Source organism: Oryx dammah, unplaced genomic scaffold, assembly GCF_014754425.2.
Source record: "Oryx dammah isolate SB20612 unplaced genomic scaffold, SCBI_Odam_1.1 HiC_scaffold_29, whole genome shotgun sequence".
In the NCBI taxonomy this organism is placed as follows: domain Eukaryota; kingdom Metazoa; phylum Chordata; class Mammalia; order Artiodactyla; family Bovidae; genus Oryx; species Oryx dammah.
In genome coordinates, this window is record NW_024070213.1 from 106,723,258 (window position 1) to 106,743,468 (window position 20,211).

The following is a 20,211-nucleotide window of genomic DNA, read 5'->3' on the forward strand; positions in this document are numbered from 1 at the left end:
TGTTGTTTTGGGGGGGGGGGGTGGGGGGGGGTGGGGGGTGGGGGGGGGGGGGGGTGTGGGGGGGGTGTGTGTGTGGGTGTGTGTGGGTGTGTGTGTGGTGTTAGCGTTCTAATTTCATTCTGTTATATGTAGCTGTCCAGTTACCTGGCACTACTTATTGAAGAGGCTGTCTTTTCTCCATTATGTATTCTTGTCTCCTTTGTCATAGATTAGTTGACCATAGATGCATGCATTTATCTCTACTTTCTACCCTGTTCCATTGACCTATAGTTCAGTTTTTCTGCCATACTATACTGTTCTGATGACTGTAGAATAGTCGGAAGTCAGGGAGGCTGATTCTTCCAGCTCCATTTTTCTTTCTCAGATTGCTTTGGCTATTCAGGGTCTTTTGTGTTTCCGTAGAAATTGTAAAATTTTTTTGATCTAGTTCTATGAAAAATTTCTTAGGGATTTGATAGGGACTGCATTGAGTCTGTAGATTGCCTTGGATAGTACAGTCATATTCACAATATTGATTCTTCCAACCCACAAACATAGTATACCTTTGCATCTCTTTGTGTTGTCTATGATTTCTTTCATCGGCATCTTATAGTTTTTGGAGTACAGGCATTTTTGCCTTCTTATTTAGGTTTATTCCTAGGTATTGTATTCTTTTAGATGTGATGGTAAATGGGACTGCTTCCTTCATTTCTCTTTCCGATCTTCCATTGTTAATATATAGAAGTGTAACAGATTTGTGTACATTAATTTTGTGTCCTGCAACCTTGCTGAATTCATTGATGAGCTCTAGTAGTTTTCTGATAGCATCTTTAGGATTTTCTATGTATCATGTCATCTGTGAACAGTGACAGTTTCAGTTTTCCAATTTAGATTCTGTTTGTGTCTTTTTCTTTTCTGATTGCTGTGGCTAGGACTTCTAAAACGATGTTGACTAAAATACATCCTTGTCTTATTCCTGATCTTGGAGGAAATGTTTAGCGTTTCACCACTGAGTATGATGTTAGCTGTGGATTTGTCATATATGGCCTTTAGTATGTTGAGGTGTGTTTCTTGTATGCCCGCTTCCTAAAAAGTTTTTCTTGTCATAAATGGATGTTGAGTTTTATCAAAATATTTTTCTACATTTATTGAGATGATCATTTAATTTTTATTCTTCACTTTGTTAATGTGGTATATCACACCGATCGCTTTTCAGATATTGAAAAATGCTTGCATCCCTGGGATAAATCCCACTGGATCATGGTATATGATTCTTTTAGTATACTGTTGGACTCAGTTTGCTAGTATTTTGTTCCAGACTTAGTGATATTGGTCTGTAATTTCTGTGGGTGTGCTGTCTTTGTCTGGTTTTGGCATCAGGGTGATGGTGGTCTCATAGAATGAGGTCAAAAGTGTTCCTTTCTGTGCAATTTTTGGAAGAGTTTCAGAAGGATAGGTGTTAAATCTTCTCTAAATGTGTGGTAGAATTCATCTGTGAAGCCATCTGATCCTGGACTTTTGTTTGTCGGGAATTTTTAAATAACAATTTAATTTCAGTACTTGTAACTGGTCTGGTCATACCTTCTGTTTCTTCCTGGTTTAGTCTTAGTTGGTTGCACCTAAGAATTTGTCCATTTCTTAAGGTTGTGCATTTTATTGACATATAGTTGCTTGTAGTAATTTCATATGGTCCTGTGTACACTTGTGGTGTCCATTGTAACTTTTCCTTTTTCCTTTTTCATTTTATTATTTTGGGCCCTCTTATTTTTTTTCTTGATGAGTATGGTGAAAGTTTTATTAAATTTGTTTATATTTTCAAAGAATCAGCTTTTAGTTTCATTGATCTTTTTCTATTGTTTTCTTCATCTCTATTTCTGCTCTAATCTTTGTGATTTCTTTCCTTCTACTAACTTTGGATTTTGCCTGTTCTTTCTCTAGTTGCTTTAGATATAAAGTTGGGTTGTTTGAGATTTTTCTTATTTCCTCAAGTAAGTTTGTATCATTAAACTTCCCTCTTAGAATTGCTTTTGTTGTGCCCCATGGGTTCTGGAGCATCGTGTTTTCATTTTCATTTGTCTTTGTATTTTTTTATTTCCTCATGATTTATTCTGTGATCCAGGCTCAGTAATTTTAGAGAGACAGGTCTGTGCTACCAGTGTATATGCATGCTCATGTTGCTAATATTTTCTCCTAGAAACATTTCTCACTTCAATGTGTTAATGTGCTATTTGTTTATCAAATAGCAAATCTCAGTGTTATCTTCTAATCTGGTGAATGTAAAATAGATGAACCCAAATATTATATATTCTTCCTAATATATATAGCTTGTGTTCACTAAAAATATCAAAATGGTATAATGAAATGATATCATTATCATTCTAAACAAGAATTTAAAACATTTTCTTTGCATATCACTGAATGTTCTCTTGGATTTATAGAGTTCTAAATCTTTGAATTTCATTAGTTTTCAAGATGAAAAACAATGAGAGAATTTGTCTTCAGGTCCTTAATGAAACAAGGTATAATATAATCAAATAATATGAGTTTACATATATGGAAATTATAGGAAGAATCTTAAAAAATGTATATAGCCATACATGCATATATAATATAATTTCTTAACTATGAGACCTTAAGTAAGTCCTAAAGTTGATTTAATATCAATTATTGTAATGACCATTTTTGGTCAATTAGATAACTCCATTAAAATTAATATTTTAACTGCTAATTAGATATTTTATCATTTCTGTTACAGACAAGTGACAAAATATAACACTGAAGAAAAATGGCAGTCCAATTAGCATGAAGAAAGTGGGCAGTTTGGAAGGAAAAAAAATTTGCCTAAACCTCAAGTGGAAAGAACATATGTTAGTTGGGTAGATTTAAAGGAAATTGTCTAAGTTCCGTCTTGTAAATGACAGACACGTGGCATAAGTTACTCAGCAATTTGGAAGCTAACTCAAACTCCTCGATTCTTCAGTCCCAGAATCTACCCTCAGTCTTTGTGGCTCAGTCCTCGTCAGACATGTGTGGCTTTTGATAGATTCGGGCTTTCCCGTACCTGAAGTACAGGCAAAGAGCTCTGGAGCCTCACTGAGGAATGACTGCATGCAGTGTGCACACAGCTAATTGTGACTCTGTTAATTACTATTTTTTCTAGTTTTATCGAATGTATGTGACTTTATTAACATGAAAAATCTTCAATAAATAATAAAGCTGGAGACAGTTATTTTAATAGATTTCTGTAATCAAACAAAGCATATTAGTATGTGACACTGGAATTACCAATGTATTACAGTTATGATTACTAGAGTCATAACAAAGAAGCAAAAAGCATTGAAAACTAAAATTCCCAACTTTGATATTACTAGCAGTAATATATACCAGTTTTCTATATGCAAAAGTAGATTTAAATTATTTGAAATATACTTTAAAGACAATTCTACACCTATTTACAAATAAAGTGACATATATAAACAAACATGGAAGCAGGAAAATGAGTTAATGTTAAATGAGGCTGTCCTTGAATTTTAAGGACCCAATAATAAATAGTCTATACAGTCTTTGCCCACCTTTTCCATTAGCTGTCATGACAGATATTTAAAATATATATATTATCCCTTTTTGATAATGGCTGTGTTCAGTAGAGTAGGGGGCAAGGTGTGAAAACACAGAGCTTAGAGGATCTGTCCTCACATAGCCTCTATAGAATGGTAACCTTCTTTAAAAAGAATACTTTCTCCAATACTGACTGACTTTTTCCACTGTATTATAACTCCTAAAGATCCACGTACTAGAGACTTTTGGGTGATTAATAAAGATTCTTTGGTTTGATTCCTGGATCGGGAAGAGCCACTGCAGATAGGCTGCATAGGCCAGCCACTCCAGTAATCTTGGGCTTCCCCAGTGGCTCAGCTGGTAAAGAATCCGCCTGCAATGCGGGAGACCTGGGTTAGATCCCTGGGTTGGGAAGATCCCCTGGAGAAGGGAAAGGCTACCCACTCCAGTATTCTGGCCTAGAGAATTTGGGCTGTAAAGTTCATAGGGTCACAAAGAGCTGGACACGACTGAGTGGCTTTCACTTTTAAAAAATACTGTAAACATGTTTGGATGCTTAGAAGTTCACATGAACAGATTCAACTAAATTGTTCGAAAACTAGAATTAATTAATTACACAGAGATTTGAAGTTTCATTCCTTTTACGCTTCACATGTAGAAGAAAGATGGAGATCCCAGGCCTTAATTGAGAAAGGGATGTGGGAAGGGAGTTGGGCCCACAGGGGTAAAGGAGAAGCAACTTCCTTTTACTATGTACCAGGACCCTTATAAAACTGAGGCATAGCCTAATACTGTTGATGTTTTATTGTTTCTATGATAGGATTTAGCTTGGGCAGGTTACCCTGCAGATCTATTGATCTTTTCTGTGGTTTAAAATATAACTATCTTAGTCTTTGGAGCACTATCCATTTTAGATAGGAACAACCTGTATTAGAACATAAACAAATGTAGATAAGTATAAAGGAATTTTCATATCCAACGAACCAAAGTACTTTGTAATTTACTGATAACACCGAATAACTTTCATTTTGTAGCATTCGGAAGGATCCTGCTTATCAGATGACAGTTCCATCTATAGCACATACTGGATATTTTTAGACATGCTAGAAATACTTGTGCAAAGTCAGTCTATTAGGCAAAGACCAGCTTTGGTGAATGACAACTATAAATGATTAATTCCTTTTTAAGTTTAAGACCTTTGGTGCCATATTTTCATAGTAATAACTTCCAAAGGTTCAACACAACTGTGCAGGTACTTTGTAACAATTGTCACATGCTGTGAGCATCATAAAATACTGAATCTCATAAGAATCTAAAACTTTCTGATGATAGTTTTTATTAAGAGTTTGGTAAATTATCTTAATAGAAGTTTTTCAAATGTGCCAACATTTTGAAAAACTTATGATTTTAAAAGAATCTATGCCAAAACCAATACAGAATTGTAAAGTAAAAATTAAAAATAAATAAATAAATTTAAAAAAATAAAAAAAAATAAAAAATAAAAGAATATAAAATTACTTAACATTTACAATTAAGTACTCTTATTTCCAAAACATATTGATGGCACATACTTAGTGCATACTTTAAAATTTTTCCTTTCAAAGATAAATTTTACTTTCTATTTAATCCTAAATACTAAGCAATTTAAAAAATGAAGTGTTAATATATAATTTAGAGTTTAATGTAACTTTACATTGAATACAATAATGTTTTACATTAAAGAGCTTAAGGAAGGCTTTTATAAAAAATGATAAGTATCAAGTAGTTACAAATTTGAATAAATATGTAATTTAAAATGTGGACAGGAAAAATCCAATGTAAAAAAACACTATCATATGTAGTTAATTATTAGACATAATTTTAAAGATTTAATGTATACAAATATTGTCTCAGGAGGAAAAAAAAGCTTTGCTGAATATTATAGACCCAGGTTCATATTGAACTCAAAGTATTAGGAAGAGTAAGTGATTCTCTGAACACCAGTGAGAAGTGTGTGGAAGATGGAGGTCACCCTTTGAAAGAAAATCTCTGTGACCTGTGTAAATAGAAGCCCCACAAACACTTCCAACAAGTACAGGTCACAATAGGGTCATGGCTCCGGGCCCTCTGGACCACTGTTCGCCCAGAGGAGTGTGCTCACCGCGTTAATCTCTCGTCCTTCAGTTCCAAGTCCGCCACAGTGATGAGCTGATCCAGCTTGAATTTAGTGTCAATAATTTCTGCATCCCGAGGAGAGTATGTCCCACCTTCTTTCTGCTTCTGTCGAATTCTAAAAGTAAGTGTAGTAAAGTCCAAGGAGGAACTAGCATAGAAAGCATGTATTTGTATTTAGATTTCTTTTTAAGATGTTAGTCAAATAATTTCTTTGTTGGGATCACTTCTGTGACCTCGTTGCAAATTTACAGCTACTCAAATTCTTCTCCCTGTTTTAATTCCACAGAATATATTCTACTATAATTTTTTAACATGCTCTTTTTAATGAGAATTAGTTCTTCAAGGCCTGAGTCACTGACACATTTAAAGTATAGAGTGAATGAGACGGATGTTGTGAGCTTGTTTCTCCTCCCTCAAGCTGTCCCATAGATTTATCATAAAAAGGAATATGCCAGTGTGGACACAGCTCATTGCTATCAGCACCAGTTCAAACAGACAACCTTCCACTGTTTTTACATAAATAAAACACTTACATATGATAAGATACATAAGTTTTATAAAAATGTTGCCAAGTCTGTATATCTAATTATATATTCTTTATATAATCTAAGAGTATAAAATAGAACCAGAAAACTCAGGTTCAAAAATAGAAGTCACATGAATCTGCAAATCAAATTGATGTTTAATATAAAGTAATATTTAGCTTTTCTATCTTGTACTGCAAATATTTAATACTTATTATGATTTATGTGTTGAGGATGATACAGAAAGTAAAACATATAAGTAAAACATATCCTTATCCTCAAGGATATAATTTAGTTGAGAAGGATTGGAATGTAGAAAAAGCATACAGAGAAAAAACATTCAAATTACAACTTGTAAAACAGTAATTGATCAGTTATGAAATGATATGTGATTGCAACTAGTGGCACTTAGAAATAAAAAGTAGAGTTTGACTTGGGTGTTGCAGAAAGTGGAGGAAGCACATTTACGGTTGACTGAACAAAAGCAGCAGTGTGTGAAAGCCTAGGGGATGTTCAGGTGAGATCAAACTCTGGTGGCTGAACAGCCACATGAAGGGAAGTTGTAGGGAGTAAGAGGGGGCCATTTTCTGCCCACTAGAGGAGCTCATCCTATAAAGAAATGATTTGGGAGCAGAACAACATTGTGAATACAGTGGTTGCATGTCCCTTAGGGACAAGGACCATAGCTTGCACAATATAACTCTCACTGTCTTCTCGTGAATCTGAGAACGCTATCTAGTAGAAGAAAAATATCAAGAGCCCTTCAAATTTTTTTTTCTATTTTTAAATTGTCTTTTAATGCATTAACTTTTATTTTATTTTATTTTTTTACTTTACAATACTGTATTGGTTTTGCCATACATTGACATGAATCCACCACAGGTGTACATGAGTTCAAATGATAATTTAAAAGATTGAAGATGAAATAGAGGATGCTTGGCAAACACAATACAGGACAACATTCTTCAGATAAAACAGAGCCTACTGAGCTACTTAAGAAATTAGTATAATGGTTATTTTTACAAATGGAAGGTCCCTTTAACTTGGCAATTTATCTTATGAAACTGGATTTTAGAATCACAACTAAGATTTCCCCTGTGCTTTCCCCTGTGTTTACTTGCTCAGTCGTGTCCGACTTTTTGCAACCGTACAGACTGTAGCCCGCCAGGCTCCTCTGTTCATGAGGATTCTCCAGGCAAGAATACTGGAGTGGGTTGCCATGGCCGCCTCCAGGGGATCATCTGAACCCAAAGATCAAACCTGATTAAAATCTTTTTAATTAAACCTATCAGTTGTAAACATTCAAAGATGTAGAAAGCCTGGCACCTTTCCCTTTTGTGTAAACTTGTCTCTCAGGCCTATATCTACTTCTTTGTCCCGCTTTGAGGTATTGGAGCTAGACTCCTTGGCCAGCGGGTGGGATGCTGAGCCTTCTTAATAGAGGACACTAGTCATCCTGCAAGGCAGTAGGGAGAGGGAGATATTTCCCTGGTGTGTTCTAGGGCTGCGTTATGATTCATTGTGGAAGGCCAGTAGTCCACCTAAATGAGTTCCAGCTGCTGCTAGAGTTCATGCCTTCTCCATCCCATCAGTGAATGATGCTAAGTAGCTTCAGCCCATCAACAATCGGGCGGCATGGACTGCTTTCACTAATTCCAGGCTGCCTACCCTCCAGTAATGATGGGCAGCTTCTACAGACCAGCTCCAGCTGCTTTCTCTGTCATATTTCCTTGCTCACTGTAATATGATGTATGTGCCTGTGGTGGTCATCCCATGACAAACTTGGGAGCGAGACAGCTTCTAGTTTGTTCACCTATTGTCCACCTTCCCCTAGACTAGAGAGAGCAGCTTGGTTGCAGTTGGTACTTTTGGATCCCTTCGTGTTTCCATTTACTCCTTTTAATAGTAAACTATTTGTATTTGCTAACAGTTGTTGTTATTAAAGGCTTCCCATTCTAGTAACCACTGTGGGCTTCTGTCTCCTAATTAAACCATTAACTGTCCATAAAGCATTTTAGGAATAAGTCTAATGCAAATAGTCTTACCTTGCAAATGCAAAAACAGCTGTTCCAAGAAGAATGATGGAAAGGATACACAAAGTGACTGAAAGTATAATCTCTACAGTTCGTTCTGAAAGTCCTTCACCTGAAGAGAAAGTGTAACATGATCATTAATTATTATTATATGGGATACTTTGTTGGGTCTAAAATACAAAAAGATATACTTTGGCCCTTTTCTCAATAACGTTAACCAAATGTACACATGGGTTTATCTTCTAGATCTTTTAACTTTGGGGCTCAATCCTTGGTCCTCTTTCTTATACCCTTGGTACACTCATGCAACCTCATGGTTTTAATTTTCATCTATATGATGATGTCTACTTAACTGTAATCTAAGGAACTCCCAATTTGTATATTCAATTGCCTACTATACACCTTATATAGAAATGTAATTAAATTTTAAAAATCAGAATGTCCCAAACTGAACTCCTATTTGTCCCTCCTTCCAACTGCATCTTTCTTCTTCTTAGTTGATGGCAACTTCATTTATTCTAGCTGCCCAGTCCCCAGATCTTGCAGTCATACTTGACTTTCTCATTCGCAGAACACATCCAAGATCTCTGAGGAAATCCTGTTGACTCTATCTTCTAGGTATACACACTTTTCACTAAAAGAAACTAGGGAAAATTGGAGATATAGTAATCCCAAATTGTGATTAGGGCACAGAAGGAATTTGGGACATCTAATGGAGCAAGAAAGCTAAGAAACTATCAAAGGCAAATGGTACAGAAAGAACAAAAGGTCATCTGTAAGAGGTCCTACTGGCCAAAGATGGAACATTTTAAACTTCACAATGAATAAAAACTGAAACTGATAAAATATATATTCAATATCAGTATAAAAATCCATGAGTTCTAATATTATTCAATGGAATAGAAATGAAAATTAAAAATACTACTTTGTAACCTCTGGTTTTAGCTAAACTACTTTTCTTTCACTCTAAAACTTTGAAATTAAAGGGAGAAAATTAAGCATTCCCCCCCCCCCCGGCTTTCTATTTTTATGAATTAAAAAAAAGCCCTAGTTAAGGAGAAAAAGCTCCTTTTTAGAGGACAATTCTGTTTAATAAATGTGGAAGAAATAATAAAATTGGAATTTAATTTTGCATTCCTAATGAAACAGCTGACTCAGGTAACAATCACAAATGCATCTTTAAATGACTAGGAGGTTGATAGGGACTTAGACATTTAGGGAATGTCAGACTATCACCTCACAGATATTTGCTGGTTACAACATGGGAAAAAAACTTCCAGTGAAGAATCATGCTGTCACTATCACTAAATTAACTGATCAATTTTAACGTCACTGAAAATGTGGTAAGGCGAGATATTATATACCTCCTGCCATGAGGTATTTTGATCTACACAGCAACACTTGTAAAGTACTCCTGCCAAAATGTTCATTGTGCATATTCAGACCTTTAGATCTTATCTCTAAGAAAGTAGGAAAAGTAGTTCAAGAATAAAATGACATCAGTAAAGAGCAATGAGACAAATTCAGAACATGGAACCACTTACAGGACAGCTCATCTAGTTGCCTAAATGATTGTCTGGCATAGGAGTGGGGAGGCGGGAGGAAGAAGTCTCTTCTAGATGAAAATAGACTGAGAAGGGGAGAAAACTGAAAATGTTAGTCACTCAGTTGTGTGTGATTCTTTGCAACCCCATGGACTATAGCCCGTCAGGCTCCTCTGTCCATGGGATTTTCCAGGGAAGAATACTGGAGTGGGTTGCCATTTCCTTCTCCGGGGTATCTTCCCAACCCAGGGATCGAACCTGCGTCTCCTGCATTGCAGGTGGATTCTTTACCATCTGAGCCACCAGGGAAGCCCAGATTAAGAGAAACAACAATCAAAAATAATGTGTGAACCTCTCATTTGATCCTGTTTCAAAAAAGTTATAAAGAAAAAATCAGAGGATGTTTTGAAAGTAGGTGGTTTTACATAATATCAAGGATTTAACATTAATTTTGTTTAACTGCAACAATAAAAACAGACTTATTAGAGAAATAAGTGAAAGTATTTGGAGTGGAAGATAATGCTTTCTGTAATTTAAAATACTTCAGGGGTAAAATGACAAATGCATAAATAGAGATGTGGCAAACTTAATAGGTACTTGGGGTTCATTATACTATTCAAAACTTTTGTGTACTCTCTATTCACCTTTTACTACCTCTTCTGCAAGTAACCTGATCAAGGCCACCATCCTGTTTTGCATGAATTATTGTATGGATGCCTAACAAGTTTTCCTGTATCTATCCTTGTCTTCTATGTATTCTCAGCACAGTTAAGCAAGAATAATGGCTTTAAAATATTACCTCTCTACTTAAAATCCTTCTCATCTCTCACAGGCAAAATCCAAAGTCCTTCCAATGGCCTGTGGCCATAGGTTAATGGTCTCTGGTCCCTCATTAACACCCTGGTTCCCTGTTGTCTCTTTGACTTCTCTTCCAATTGCCATCTGGCTTACTGCTTTGGAGCCAGACTGTCTCCTTATTGTTCCTGGGATACACCAGGTCACTTTTGATACAGGGCTTTGTCCAGCTTCTTCCTGTGCCTGGAAAGGGATTTCTCTTGTAGATCTTCCTGGGGAGCCATGTCATTACCTTCAAGAATTTTCTCAAATATCACCTAGTCAATGAAGCCTGTTACAGACTGAGTATATGTGTCCCTCCAAAATGCATATGCTGAAACCCTAACACAAGTACAAGGTGACAGTATTTGAGTAAGGATGAAATTAATGTTGTTTGAGGTCTTAAGGGTTGAGCAGAATTAGTGTCGTTTTAAGAAGAGAACACCAGAAGCCTGTTCTCTCCCTCTGTGTGCACATGCTGAGGAAAGGCCACAGGAAGACAGAACGAAAAGGAGGCCTCCTTCCACCCAGGAAGAGAGCGCTCACCGCGTCCAGAACCGGCTGGAGCTCTGTGTTGGACTGCCTACCTCCACAACTGTGAGAAAGTAATCTTGTTGTTTAAGCTACATCTGTGGTATTTGTAATGGCAGCCCAAGCAGACTCAGACATTACCCTATTAAGATGGAAAGTTACAGCTCCACCACTTCCTGTCTTCCCCCTCCCTCCTACCGCTTCTGTACTCTGTTCTACTTTTTTTCGCCCTCCATAACCCTCTTATCTTAAAATTCATTTATTTATTTTCCTATTACCAGTCCAGAAGTAGGATTCCTGAAGACAGGTGTCTTTATTTTATTCACAACTGTATACGAAGTCTGAGAATAATATCTGGCACATAGCAAATATTCAATAAATACTTTTAAAATTTACTGATTAAAAATTCAGTTTTGAAGTAGAAATGAAAAGTTTTCAGGGGATTAGGCATTAAACCAAATAACTATAAAGTTTTTGTTCTTTATACAATTAGTAATTATCATCAATTTTAAGTTATATAATTTTACTGTAAAAAGTATTAAAAACAAGTGACAATGATTTGTAAAATACACAGGGATTAATGTTTCAACATTATTCCCCTGGCTTGGTGCTTACAAATGTTAACAATCTAAAAGTGTTTCTATGGCTCCTCTGCATGTTGGATATGAATAAATACTGAATCGTAAACATTTATCAGAGTTTCATGGTCACCTAGAATCTTCACCTAAATTTAGAAGACACTAAGTGAGCATATAATAGCTCATAATGTATTTTAGGTACAGCTTTTTCACACATTAAAATATAAATGTCTTGTTTCATAAATTTTAACATGCACATTCCTAATTGGATATGCTTGAGAAAGGAAACATGAAGATGAATAAAGAATCATCTTTATCAGGTAGCACTGAGTCACTAGACCTTGGAATCTCAGTTCAGTCGCTCAGTTGTGTCCGACTCTTTGTGACCCCATGAACCGCAGCACACCAGGCCTCCCTGTCCATTACCAACTCCTGGAGTCTACCCAAACCCATGTCCATCGAGTCGGTGATGCCATCCAACCATCTCATCCTCTCTTGTCCTGCCCTCAATATTTCCTAGCATCAGAGTCTTTTCCAGTGAGTCAGCTCTTCCCATCAGGTGGCTAAAGTATTGGATTTTCAGCTTCAACATCAGTCCTTCCAGTGAACACCCAGGACCGATCTCCTTTAGGATGGACTGGTTGGATCTCCTTGCAGTCCAAGGGACTCTCAAGAGTCTTCCACAACACCACAGTTCAAAAGCATCAGTTCTTCGGCATACAGCTTTCTTTATAGCCCGACTCTCACATCCATACATGACCACTGGAAAAATCATAGCCTTGACTAGATGGACCTTTGTTGGCAAAGTAATGTCTCTGCTTTTTAATATGCTGTCTAGGTTGGTCATAACTTTCCTTCCAAGCAGTAAGTATCTTTTAATTTCATGACTGCAATCACCATCTGGAGTGATTCTGGAGCCCAGAAAAATAAAGTTAGCCACTGTTTCCCCATCTATTTCCCATGAAGTGATGGGAGTGGATGCCATGATCTTAGTTTTCCGAATGTTGAGCTTTAAGCCAACCTCTTCACTCTCCTTTTTCACTTTCATCAACAGGCCCTTTAGTTCTTCTTCACTTTCTGCCATAAGGGTGGTGTCATCTGGATATCTGAGGTTATTGATATTTCTCCCAGCAATCTCGATTCCAGCTTGTGCTTCCTCCAGCCCAGCATTTCTCATGATGTATTCTGCATATAAGTTAAATAAGCAGGTTGACAATATATAGCCTTGAAGTATCCTTTTCCTATTTGGAAACAGTCTGTTGTTCCATGTCCAGTTCTAACTGTTGCTTCCTGACCTGCATACAGGTTTCTCAAGAGGCAGGTTAGGTGGTCTGGTATTCCCATCTCTTTCAGAATTTTCCACAGTTTATTGTGATCCACACAGTCAAAGGCTTTGGCATAGTCAATCAAGCAGAAAGAGATGTTTTTCTGGAACTCTCTCGCTTTTTCGATGGTCCAGCGGATGTTGGTAATTTGATCTCTGGTTCCTCTGCCTTTTCTAAAACCAGCTTGAACATCTGGAAGTTCACAGTTCACGTATTGCTGAAGCCTGGCTTGGAGAATTTTGAGCATTACTTTGTTAGTGTGTGAGATGAGTGCAATTGTGTGGTAGTTTGAGCATTTTTTTGCATTGCCTTTCTTTGGGATTGGAATGAAAACTGACCTTTTCCAGTCCTGTGGCCACTGCTGAATTCTCCAAATTTGCTGGCATATTGATTGCAGCACTTTCACAGCATCATCTTTCAGGATTTGAAATAACTCAACTGGAATTCCATCACCTCCACTAGCTTTGTTCGTAGTGATGCTTCCTAAGGCCCACTTGACTTCACATTCCAGGATGTTTGGCTTAGGTGAGTGATCACACCATCGTGATTATCTGGGTCGTGAAGATCTTTTTTGTACAGTTCTTCTCTGTATTCTTGCCACCTCTTCATATCTTCTGCTTCTGTTAGGTCCCTACTATTTCTGAGCCCATCTTTGCATGAAATGTTCCCTTAGTAACTCTAATTTTCTTGAAGAGATCTGTAGTCTTTCCCATTCAGTTGTTTTCCTCTTATTTATCACTGAGGAAGGCTTTCTTCTCTCTCCTTGCTATTCTTTGGAACTCTGCATTCAAGTAGGTATATCTTTCCTTTTCTCCTTTGCTTTTTGCTTCCCTTCTGTAATCTAGTGGGAAAAAAATGATTTCATAGGCCATAGAAATTTTCAGATTAAATTACCATTTCAAAGCACCAGCCAAGTGAAGTGAAGAAATGACATATAATGTATTAATAAACAGTAGGTAATCCTTTTGGCACGTGCATTACAAATGTACTACTAAGAAAGGACAAAATGTACTGTGATTGTCCAGTACAAATTTTGATTCACTGCTATGTATGTACCCACAGCATTAGCAGTACAGAATGAAGTTATTCTCTAAGTTCTTTCACAGAAAATGGAACTCTTCTGCTTGAAAGTATGAGCATTCTTTTTGTAATATGTACAAGTCATTTCCTAACGAGACTTAAAATCCTATGAAAGGACAAATCATTTTATTTGCATAACAGAATGTTCTACTGTAATTAAGCAAATCATAATTATAAAGCACTAATTTTTCACAAGTATTATCTTTTGATTAAAGTTATCATTTCTTAAACTCAGCCTATGGATCTGACTTTTTAAGCTACTTTTACATTTCTCAGAAGAAGCTTGAATTAAATGAGTTATAAAGCTCCTAGGACAATGTCTGTCTCTTGATACAGATACATATCACATAAGAGAATGTGACTTTGAGCTTTATAACTCATTTATTATGACAGAATTTCAGTTAAAAAGTTTTCTTTCAGCCCTGTACTAGACATCCAGAATATTTGAATACTGTACAAAGAACTTACCAGAAGTCATTCTATGTCATAATTTAAGAAATATCTATTAAAATACCCTAAATAAATGTTACTTTCATATATCAGCTATGCAAAATATTAGAAGTAGATACTAAACAATTATTTCCAGGATGTAAAGTCACACTTATTGTTTACAAAAAAACAAAAGGAATTACTGCATTTTTAGGTGTAAAAATGAAGCATACTAATGTATTAATGTTAGTCTTAAAAAGCTCAGAACGTCAAAAGAGAACAGCTAGAAATAGTTTAAAATATTGAGAGGAGAATATGGTACAACAAGGATAGGAAGTATGCAGGAGCAGAAAAATTAGCAATAGTAATGAAAGCTGCTTGGGCACTTGGTAATTTCTAGGCAACACAACACTGCCTGAAGTCAGGTTGCCTGGGTCTAAAAGCTGGTGTTGTACTTCCCCAGCTCTGTAACCTTGGGCAAGCTGCTTAAAGACCCAGCTTCAGATTTCTTAGCAATGTATTAGGGATACCCATAAATACGAAATCACATTATAGGGTTGTAGTGAAAAAAATACTTGAGGCTATATGGAGAAAAACACTCATGAAGGGCTTGGCACATAAGTAAAAAACGTTTCATATATTAATAACCTTATTCATTAATCTGTACATTCATCTGATTTAATCTCCCAGTTAAGTTTATGAAAGTGTGAAGTGAGAGTGTAGGTTGCTCAGTCGTGTCTGACTCTTTGCTACCCCATGGACTGTAGCCCACTAGGCTCCTCTGTCCATGGGATTCTCCAGGCAAGAGTACTGGAAGTGGGTTTCCATTTCCTTCTCCAGGGGATCTTCCCAGCCCAGGAATTGAATCTGAGTTTCCTGCATTGTATGCAGATTCTTTACTGTCTGCGCCACCAGGGAAGCCCAGTTAGTTTATGAATTGGGTATTATTCTACTTTTGGAAATGAGACTGCAGAGGTTAATCTGTTAAGTAACTAATTCAAAGTCACAAATTCCATATATGCCAAAATGGCCTGTAACTTGCTTGTTTGGCTGCAGAGTTTACGAGCTTCACTATCACATTACTACTGCTTGTGAACATCATAAAACTTCCCCCTGTTCCTTTTGCCACAAAAAAAGTATATAGTGACTCCTTATTTTTCTTCCCAAGTGAGAATACTGGAACTTTCCATCGTCAGCACAGTAAAAAAAAAAACCAATCACAGAGTGCCTTTGCCAGGGAGTTTGTTTCCTCTTGTTCAGCTTTAATGAAGCCCTGTGAGGTACATAACGGAGTGTCTGCTCTTCAAATCATAGGACTCCTCTATAATGAAACCTTAAAATCAAAACATTGCCTGCAAGCAGTTTCCATAAACTTAGATACCTAAGGAGGAGTTTTTAAAAATTAATTTAAGAAGAATTCTTATGAATTTGGTTAATAAGAATTCTAAGGCTCAGTCCTGAATGCAAATAAAAGTAAGTTGTAAGTCTATCTTCAGGATTAAAATGATGGCACTTGTCATTCTGCATTATTCCTACAGGTCATCAAGACTTCAGGTGTGACTCATCTTCCACCTTATTCCTCTTTGTTTAGCAAAGCCCTATCTGGCCCCTTCTCGCTTGTCCCGCTGCTAGCCTTTTCACTAATCTTAAGCCTTTTAGTTCATCAGTGATTCTTTGCCCCTAATTTAACATCCCAATAATATCATCTCTATAGCCGCAGCCACTATCAAAATGGCCAGTCTTGTAAGTGCCTGTCCTATACTAACTAACTTCAAAACACAGCCTTCAAAAGGTGCTTAAATCCTGAAGACTGTACTGATAGGTAACTCAACTTGAAGCTCCTTGCCTGTGGTGTGCAAAATACCAGAGCATGACTGTACATCCAGTGGTGGTTTGATGGCCTAGATGGGACCTAGACTTCTTTGACTAAAGTGTGAGATACACCCAAGTATTGGGCAGGCTTGTGAGAAATGCTGGGAGCCACTGGTCCTGTATCCTAATACATGACATATTAGAAGGAGAGGACTCAACCTGCATCCTTTGTCCTCTTATGACCCCAGGGATATTATACCAATGCATTTGCTGTTTGCTGGCCCCCACTCTCACAGCCGTGAAATCATTCTTGCCATTGACCACTGCCCACTATAGAAACGGTCAACTTTGTTTCTTTTTTGAGCCGTTCTACTATATCTTCCTCAGCAATGTTCTTTTTCCAAAAACTATGACTTCATGGCTTTTTATGAATATCAACTGTAGACCAGCACCTTTTCTGACCTGACTCTTCAGAGAGAACCAGACAGACACAGAACCACAATATCCAATAGCTAGGTAAAAATAATAATAATAATAATGTGAGGCCAGAAATTGATGGTGTTACATCCATTCACCAGAATGACTGAGCTACTTTGCTCTAGATCAAAGAATTCTGCTCCATTACAAATCTGAACATCTCATTTCACTATAACTGAGGGTTGCACTCCTTTAAACTCCATCTACTCCTGCCCAGTACTGTTTTACTAGCTATAGATAACTATCTAGGTAGCAGAATTCTGTGCAGTCAGTCAGAGTGAGCATTACAGAACAAAAGCCTATTATCGAGCTGCTATCTGCCAGGAGAGAGCCCAGTGAAGGCCACTCTAAGGAGGAACCTGAAAGGCTGTCCTTATGTCATGGGTCTATGCATGCCCAGTCGCGTCCGACTCTCTGTGACCTGCCAGGCTTTCTGTCCATGAGATTTCCCAGGCAAGAACACTGGAGTGGGTTGCCATTTCCTTGTCCAACAAATAACATGAACCCTGAAAAACGGATTGTAGATACATATGACCCTTCCCTGTCACTACCCCTTACCAACCCCGTGGCATTCCACCTGCTGCGTCCAGTCTGGCTCCCCAGTCCCTCCTACTCTAACCTTGGTAAGAGCTGGTGCTCTGCCCTTCCTTCTCTATCTTATATCCTCTGACACTCCTGTGGTTACCAGGGCACACACACATTAGCACCTGGGTGGCTGGGGTGGTGGTGGTGATTCCAGGAGAGCAATCAGAGAACTTACCAGCGTATTTCTCCTGCCTTCTAGATTTATTTATTACATGCCACTGCCTTGGCTGTGAGAGACAGGAAGAGAAAGAAGAGACCATCGCTGAGCAACATCCTGAGACGGCCTGTGGCCAGTGCTGATGGGGCCCATCCAGTATCTGAGGACGCACATCCCTGTGTAGTGCGGTTCCTAATGCTTGACTTTCTCTCTTCTCTCATTCCTATTAACTCAGATGTGTCAACTTTACATTCCAGATAACCAGCTGATTATGCTGTCCTCATATCAATCATCTATATAAACCCAAGAAGCTGTGAGATGAATAATACACAGCAAACAATACAACAAAGTAATCTCTTTTTAGCACTGCATCTACAAAATGTCATTTCTCGAAGACATATGAGCTAATCCATTTGTACCATGTGTCTTATCTTCCATCAGTTAATATACTGGGGTCAGCATTTAGCTGTGGTAACGTGTGGTTTCTGACTGCTGTGCCCTATAGCATTTCCTATAAGGAGATTATGTTGATGCCACTAAGATATTCACTGTGGCAGTGTCAGGGGTGATAAACACATCCTTCAAATGCAGAAACACTTGACGAAAGTTTAAAATGATTGAATTGTTATGTAAAAATAAACCAGTGATATTTATGGAATTAGGCAGACAGCATAGCCAGTAAAATTTGTTATTCTTTTATAAACATTAATGTAGCAAATGGTGTACTACATTTCTTCATTTCTTCAAGATCCAAAGTTTCCTTAATTAAGTGGAGGCCACAGAAACTGGCTTTTTATACAATTAATGGTCCAGAACCAGATGAGAATTTCTAACTAAAAATGGTGGAACGTTGTCTATCTTCTCTCAACCCTAACTCTCACTGAAATCCATTGCACTGATGGTATATACAACACAGTGGATTTGAACAACACAGAGTTCCACAGGCTCAGAGACTGATACACAGGAGATAGAATGTTGCGAATTACTCAGAGAAATCCTAGGGAAAGAATTGCTCCCAAGGAAGTATAATTTTTAAATCTTTCATTATAACCTATCAAAAAGAAGCTATTAAGCATTCAGCATTTTTATTAACTATAAAAGGTTAATATATTTACCCATGTTGTTTTACATAAATCTTTCAAGGCAGATAATATCACCATTTTCCAAATAAGGAAACTGAGGGTAATAGAAATTATTTTCTCAAGTGGTAGAGTCAAGATTTGAATCCAGATCTAAGTCCTGCATTTGCAGTTTAATGGTTATAAAATTTGGGCTGGTAGAGCCACTTAATTACTGAATCTGGGCCACGGTTTCCTCATCTGCAAAATGGAACTAATGTTAGCAACCTAACAGGGTTTCTGAACCTCAGCACATTGGTTAAGGGTTAGATAATTCCTTGCTGGAGGGGCCTGCCTATGCCCTGGAGGCTAGGCAGCAGCACCTCTGACCTCTCTGCCCATGGGATGCCACTAGCTCAGCCCCCACGCTTAGGACAACCCAACCGAAAATGGCTCCAGTTCAGTTCAGTTGCTCAGTCATGTCTAACTCTCCAGACATTGCCAAATCCCCAGACAGTAAAATCAGTCTGTTGAGAACCACTGATCTAAAGTAAAGGATCGTTGTGAAGAATCCATCAGTTAATACATACTAAGGACCTCAGAGTATGTCTGGCACAGAATATTTAATGTTAGATATGTTGATGGTGAAGGAGGCGGAGGAGAGAAAGAAGTAGCAGTAGGAAGGGGAGAAGGGGGAGAGCAAGAGGGAGAAAGAGGAAAGGAAGAAGTATACTTGCATCTGACTGAATGGTACTCATGTTTTACCCAGGCCTGACTGGGTGGACACAACTGAAAAACTCATGAAAGCACTGATCAGACAGAAAACCTAAAAAGACTGATAAGCTTCTAACTTTTAGGATTATTTCAGAAAAAAATTCCTTAATCCTTTTTCATTTTTATGAAGTAAAATGTTTTACATAGAAGATTGCATATTAAAAAACCAAATATTTTCTTAGTGTAATGTCCATACACATCAGCCTAGACTGAATACCATATTGAAATCTATGTCCAAATTTGAATAGATGGAGCCCATCACTTAAAAGAGTATTATAAATACTATTTTTTCCTTAGTCAACATAATTAACCTTGAAATGACTTTATACTTGAGAACATTCAGTCATGGAATACATTTACTAAGGAACATTACAGCTATGATTAGCATGTTGAGATTATAAATGAAATTAAACTACAAAAATGTCTTACTTAAAGTCTTAACAGGATCAGAGTAATCAGAGTCAGTAAATTGTCCCATGACATTTGTGGCTCTAAATTTAAATCTGTGGAAGAAGAAAAACAATTTACATATGACTTTTTTTTCCTATGTATAATTTAAACAAATAGCTGTGGAAAAATACATTTTTGTTCAGAGAACATGAATTTAAAAAGTATAAACTTAGAAATCTGCCACCATCAGAACAAATAGTATCCTTATGTGAGATGAGTAATTATCCTGGACACAGACCTTTTCAACTTCATCAGAGTGTGACTAAAAATTTGACCAGATTCATGAAGAGTCAGCAGTTAATCAGATTAAGGAGATTATCTCCCTCATA

At 37.2% G+C, this 20,211-nt stretch overlaps 1 protein-coding gene and 1 long non-coding RNA gene across 2 annotated transcripts in view; one reads left to right on the forward strand and one right to left on the reverse strand.

Moving 5' to 3' along the window:
- The window catches only part of LOC120858442, an 86,467-nt gene extending 68,162 nt beyond the window's left edge, over nucleotides 1–18,305 (forward strand). Inside the window, exon 2 of the long non-coding RNA XR_005719866.1 lies at nucleotides 17,643–18,305. This is a non-coding gene — a long non-coding RNA (uncharacterized LOC120858442). The remainder of the gene's footprint in view (nucleotides 1–17,642) is intronic.
- Nucleotides 1–20,211, reverse strand: part of PTPRQ (protein tyrosine phosphatase receptor type Q) — a 239,820-nt gene that overhangs the window by 44,045 nt on the left and 175,564 nt on the right. The window contains exons 33-35 of the mRNA XM_040234499.1: nucleotides 19,862–19,935; nucleotides 8,261–8,360; nucleotides 5,678–5,806 (exon numbers count right to left, since the gene is read on the reverse strand). Of these exons, the coding sequence (XP_040090433.1) occupies nucleotides 5,678–5,806; nucleotides 8,261–8,360; nucleotides 19,862–19,935 (303 nt within the window). The remainder of the gene's footprint in view (nucleotides 1–5,677; nucleotides 5,807–8,260; nucleotides 8,361–19,861; nucleotides 19,936–20,211) is intronic.